This window comes from Martes martes (assembly GCF_963455335.1).
Source record: "Martes martes genome assembly, chromosome: 7".
NCBI classification, from domain to species: domain Eukaryota; kingdom Metazoa; phylum Chordata; class Mammalia; order Carnivora; family Mustelidae; genus Martes; species Martes martes.
Window position 1 is genome coordinate 113,539,469 of NC_137894.1, and position 6,000 is coordinate 113,545,468.

Below are 6,000 nucleotides of genomic sequence, written 5' to 3' on the forward strand. Positions count from 1 at the left end.
TGAGCGGGTCTCCCATGGCTGGGGCCTTCCAAAGCTAGGCCTCCCTTCTTGGTCCACCTCCAGCTTCCACGGCCCCTGGGCGTCATGGATCCGAGCGGCTCTGTGTCCCGGAGCCAAGGGAATGGAGTCGGCAGGCCCCAGCCCCCCAACCTCTCTGAGCCTCGGTCTCCTCCCTGCCCACCTTACAAGATGCCTGCAAGAACAGAGGCTGAGGAGAGAGGAGAGGGCCGTGAGGGGCACTGTTTCTCTGACCAGGCCCAGGCCTGAGTGGCTGGGAGAGTGCTCGGTGGCACGGGTAGGAAGTGAGAATCCCGTGGTTTGGGGGGGTACCTCTGGGGATCAGGTGATCCCTTCACTCATCTGCGCATTCCCACTTTATAAGTAACACTGCACTGGGTCCCTGCCCGTGCTTGGGAATGGACGGCTCCTGTTGGCCACGGGCAGAAAGGAGGACAGGGTCCAGTGAAGCCCAGCAGGGCGGGGAGCATGGCCAGCCCCTCCCGGGAGGTCGGAGACTAGAAGAGCACAGAGCAATAGGATGCTGTAAGTTCCAAGGGGGACCAAGGCCCTGTCCTACGCACTGCCCAACTTTTAGGCCGGGGAACCCTCTCCCCTAGGTCTGCATGGGCACCCCACAAGCCCACATTCCCAAGGGGAGTCTGCACCCCTCACCTTCCCTCCCAAGTCAGTTAGCTTCTCTGTGCACCCCAACCCCTGCAGCCCTAGGCCTGGCCCCACCCCCTCAGAGCGGGGAGTTGGGGGGGGTTGGGGGGGGCTCAGCCCATGGCTGAGCACTCCCCACTTCCTATGCCAAACAGGCGGGATACAGGGAGAGGAGAGTTGGACAGACAGATCTCTCTCACTATTTATATTTCCCTGAGCCTTGAAGCCTGGGCCAGCCTCTCATCCCCTCCCCTGAGTCTTCCAAAGGACACTCCGTCCTCCACCCAGGCACCCCAAGATGTTCCACAGGAACACTTCTTTCCCCTTCATCAGGTCTGGAGAAGGGGAGGCCCAGGAGAATACCGTAACGAGGACCCCAGGCCTCCCACCATCCCGCAGACCCTACTCCTCATCACTGCAGACATGGTGGCCGGGTCCCCCATACTGCTCTTGGCCACGTGCCACACGGTTACAGGCCAGGCCGGAAGCTCCGAGCTGCGGGGAGAGGAAGTCTTGTGGGAAGAAGCCATAGACTCACGACTCCTGTGCCCGCAGGGAGGAGTGGGGTGTGCTGCAGGGGTGGGGTGAGCAGGGCCTGGGGAAACGGAGAGCAAGAGCCCCACCTCTTGGAGGGAGCAGCAGTTCGGCCCAGAGCTGCCCTAGGCCGCACTCACACCCTGGGCCCATGTCTAAAAGGAAGATAGAAACGCAGATTTTCATGGGACAAAGAAGGCCAATTTCAAACAGACACTCTGCAGGCCCAACGAAATACAGATTCATTCGGCCCACGGACCTCTGATGTAGACTTCTGCTGAGCTACGGAAGCAAGCATGCATCAGAAGGGAAGGGGTTTAAGGCTGCGTGGGGGGTCGGGGAGCCCTTGTGTCAGGGACACAGCGCGGGGGAGTTGTCCTGGGGATAGGCCCCTTACATCCATGCAAAATGAAGTTCTGGACATTATTGTTAATCGCTGTGTTTTTCTCCCCCCGTTCTTCCCCCCAGAGATGGAGGAGAAAAGCCTCTTTCATCCAGCACTCGGTCAGCGGCCTCTGCCTGGAGGCCAAGCCCGCCCAGCTGGTGACCAGCAAGTGCCAGGCTGATGCCCCGGCCCAGCAGTGGCAGCTGCTGCCACACACATGACGGTAGCCCCGGGCCTCCTGGACCTTTTGCATGAGACTTCGGGACCAGAAGCGGGTTAGGGTGGGGGAGTGTAAAGCCGTTCCCATCTCCTCACATTTCTGCCGGACTCATCAGCAAACACCCCTGCCACAACACACGTCTCTCCAGAGCTTGTTTGGGGCGGGCGCAGGGAAGCAGGCCCCGATGCGCTGGCTGCCAGCCTGGCCTTGCCCCAGAAGAGAAGGTCAGGATGTTGGACTGCTGCTGGACAGAGACTGGGAAGACTGGGAAGACCCCCCACCCCCCCCCCGCCCTTAGTCCCCTTCCCTTCACCCCCCCCGGGGTCCTGGACAGTGTTGGGGGGGTCATCCCCCATTGGCTGGGGAGAGCAAGGACAGAAGCCCGCACGGGGCCCCTCCTGGGTCACAGGGCCTACCTGTGGGATCGGCACGAGAGGAGACTGTGGACAACATGGATGGGGAGGCTGAGGGCTGGACAAAGGGGCAGCCTGAAGGCAGGTGGAGAACAGGAAGCCGGTGAGGAGCTCGGTGGCCTGTCCCAGGCAGGTGCTGGGTTGAGTGTGGGAGGGATGGGATCTGGAGCAAAGGACGGATGATTTGCAGAAGGACATGGATGGAAAAGCAGCAAAGCACCAAAAGAGTTAGTCTCTTCCCAACAGCCTATAGTTCCTCCCAGGCTGTGTCAATCCCTGGGTATTGTGCCCTCCCTGTGCTCTGGTCTCCACATTCCTACCAGAAGCTGCAAGAGCCTTCATGGGCAGCCTTGGGACCCGGTTTATGAAACAGATCCCACTTCTGTTTGGCCGTGTGTCAGGCCAAGACCTCTTTCTTTCTTTTCTTTTCTTTTTCTTTCTTTCTTTCTCTTTCTTGGGCCTTCAGACCAGCTGGGGCCGTGTCCCCTCTGCCTGGGCCCATGGTGATGACCCGGTGAGGGCAGGCAGCCACCGCACGCCACAGGAACAGCCCCCTCCTTGTTCAGGCCTTTTGACTCCTGCCTTCTCAAAAGCCTTTACCTCTGTAAAGACAGCATTGAGATGCTGAAGTGGCTGGTAAGAACAGGACCTCCCTTCTGGAGCTAAACACTCCCCAAGATATTAGGGAGTAAGTCATGGAGGCTAAGCCTCATCCCCACCCCTCCCCACTGCAGGACGAAGGCCTGAGAAAGGGTGGGTTCCCACAGTGAGAGGGGAGGCTGGCAGGTGGCTCCTGTCTGTGTGCAGAGTCCCTAGTTCCTTCTCACCGCCACTGGGCCCGCGGCCTGGTCTGGGAAACGTCCCTGCTATTTCCTATTTCCTCTTCCCCAACCCTGCTGGCTCAGGCAGTGTGAGCTTTGGCAAAAGACCAGGAGTATGTGGACCCCTGGGTGTCCCCCTCCCAAAGCAAATCAGCCTGGGACTTCTAGGGAGTTCATGAATTCCAGAGGGACTGGGACTCTCCTGAAATTGTCCCCCAAATCGTGCATGTGTGTGTATATGTGCATTTCCTGGGGAGAGGGTCCACGGATCATCCCAGCTTCTTGCAGAGGTCCGTGATCCCCAAAGGGACTGAGCCTCTGCTCTGGACTGAAGCGACACCACCGCTGCCCCCCCACCCCGGCTGAGCCGCCCTTCTCCATCCCTGGCGTTCCTAGACTGCTAGTTCCTGCTCCCCGACGCGGCCCTCAGGCCAGCAGCCCCACCATGGGGGCCTCAGTGGCTTCCTCTCGCCACCCCCCCCCTGGCTCTCACCAGGCCCCCTCAAACAGTGCTTCTGGGCCCCAGCATGGGGCCACCATCTCCCGTCCTCTGTCACTGTGTTTCCTCCACCCCCATCTCTGTTGTGCGTGCCCCCCGCCACAGACAGCATGGATCCTTGGGGACGGGCAGGGGGGCATGTCTTCCCTCGCTGAATGTAAGGGGGCTGCTGCTAGGAGAAGCCCCTGAGAGCCCCCTCCTTCCCTGGGGTCAGAGTGCACCTGTCAGCCATCCTTTGTGGGACTCAGCCCTGTTCTGTTCTTGCTTTTCCTCTTCTTGACCAAAGCATGTGCCACTCGCTGTCCCTGAGGGCCTCGTCTTTATAAAACACACACCTGGAATAAAACCACTTCTCACACGTACACGTGCACCAGCGCCTTTCTCTCTTACTCCGAAGCCTCCCTCTCCCGCCTCATGGGCAAGTTGGGGCCTTGATGGTGTGAAACTGAAACTGAAGGTTCTCGGGGCTCACCCCCTCCCATACCTGACAGCCTGCTCCTCTGCACCCCAGGGCGTCCTGGATGCAGCTCCGGGAAGGGGACCAGCAGGTGTCCCTGCTGCTGCAGCAGCCTGGGAGCAGAGCCCCACTCCAGCTCCATGGCCTCATCACGGGACCCAACTTGGGGCTTTGAAGTGGAAACCACAGGGCTTTTCCTGAATGCCTGCTTTTTGCTAACCCTCTCTCCTTCCCTGGGTGACAGCTCTGACCCCACAGAACTGCCCTCCTCCGCCTCTACCACGCAAGAAGGCAGTGGGGAAATGCAGGTAGGAATCTTCCTGGGTAGAATCAGCAAAATAATTCCAGAAAGAGTCCTATCAGCCCAGCCTTGTTGACTGGGTAGCAGATGCTCTGCCTAATGTTTCCATGGAAACCAGCGGAAAGCCCCCCAGCGCTCCTGTGAGCAGAAGCTGAGCCTTCCCAGGTAAAAATAAACGCTGCTTCGGCGCACATGTGCACTGTGCCAGGCAGGCTCCCTGCCCTTCCCTGTGCGCAGCCGTTTCTGTCCCCCGCCCCCACTTCAGCTCAGGGCCGCTCTTTCGGGGTTCCCAGAACTTCTGACCACCGTGCTCCGGGCTGATGACCGTTCCAAGCACACAGTGTGGCCGCAGAGCCCAGCTTGGGCTGACTGGGCATAGGTAACAACTCACTAAAGACTCTGGCTGTAGTCTCTGTCTGTCTGTCCAACCTCTCAAGGAGCACATTCCACTGCCCACCTTCTCAGGCCTCTGTCCTGGCCAAGCTGGGCCAACTCCCCACATTCCTTCTGTTTTCCTTCCCAGCCTCCAAGGGCTCTGGTGCTGCTTCTCCTGAGTCCTGCTCTCTTGCCTCCTCCAAACCTACTTCTCTGAAGTCCCATTTTTGTCTCCACCCCAGCAGGTGGGGAGGGCAGGAGGGACACGGGCATGAGGCCAGCCTTCCTTTTATCCAGGAGGGAGGGGTGTCTCTGTCCTTGGGCCTCTGTGACTTGCCTTCAGTTTTCCCCAGAGGTTTACCCCGCGCCCCTCAGGAGAGGGCTTCCATCTGCAATTCGGAGAGATAACATGGGCGACACCTGTCTTCCAAGGGGTCCGGCACCCCAGGCCTGCGGAGAATCTTCCATCACTGAGCAGGGTATTTTCTTCCCCCACCAAGAGAACAGGAGAGGAGACGCGGAAAGAAGCTACAGTTCGCGACACCCACAGCTTCATTCCCGACAGTGCTCCCACCGTCCCTGGTGTGTCCCTGCCATGGTTGGGTCTGTTTCCCCCAGGGGGAGGGAGGGGTCCAGGCAGCTTCTCAGCTGAAAAGGTCTTCACTGCTGGGCAAAGAGCTCAGGTGAGGCAGGTGGGGGCCCTCTCCTGGGCCCAGAGCAGGGCTGTGTGTGCCGCCAGGACGGTGAAGGCTCTGGAGCCATCTGAGGACAGCCTCGGCTGTGGGACTTGGCCCCATGAAGTATGAGGAAGTGTGTAGACGGAGTGTGGACCCCAAGGCCCTCGTCAGCCAGTCTGTCCCCACTCTGCCCCGTGGCCATGTGGTCTTGAGTCCCTCCCGTCATCTCTCAGCCTTGGGTTCCTCACCTGGAGGAAGGGGTTACTCCTAGCCCTGGAGGGGTTTTGTGGGGAATGATTAATTCCATGAGGGCAAAGCATCTCTCTAAAAGCCTAGTAAACATGGATTCGTGCCGCTATTAATAAACATTTTTGGGGGTGCCTGGGTGGCTCAGTGGGATAAAGCCTCTGCCTTAGGCTCAGGTCATGATCCCAGGGTCCTGGGATCGAGCCCCACATCGGGATCTCTGCTCAGCGGGGAGCCTGCTTCCCTTCCTCTCTCTCTGCCTACTTGGGATCTCTGTCTGTCAGATAAATAAATAAAAAATCTTGAAAAAAAAATAAACATTTTTGTAGTGCCTTCTACGTACTGCGTACTTTACCGGGGTGGTGACACAAACATAAACAAACCAGAAATTATCTCTGCCCTTAAGAAC

At 59.0% G+C, this 6,000-nt stretch overlaps 1 protein-coding gene across 1 annotated transcript in view; it reads left to right on the forward strand.

The window, feature by feature from the left end:
- GALNT16 (polypeptide N-acetylgalactosaminyltransferase 16) overlaps positions 1 to 1,803 on the forward strand; it is a gene marked incomplete at both ends in the record, with an annotated part of 88,103 nt that extends 86,300 nt beyond the window's left edge. The window contains one exon of the mRNA XM_080809751.1: positions 1,666 to 1,803. Within this exon, the coding sequence (XP_080665877.1) occupies positions 1,666 to 1,803 (138 nt within the window). The remainder of the gene's footprint in view (positions 1 to 1,665) is intronic.
- Between the last annotated feature and the right edge of the window lie 4,197 nt (positions 1,804 to 6,000).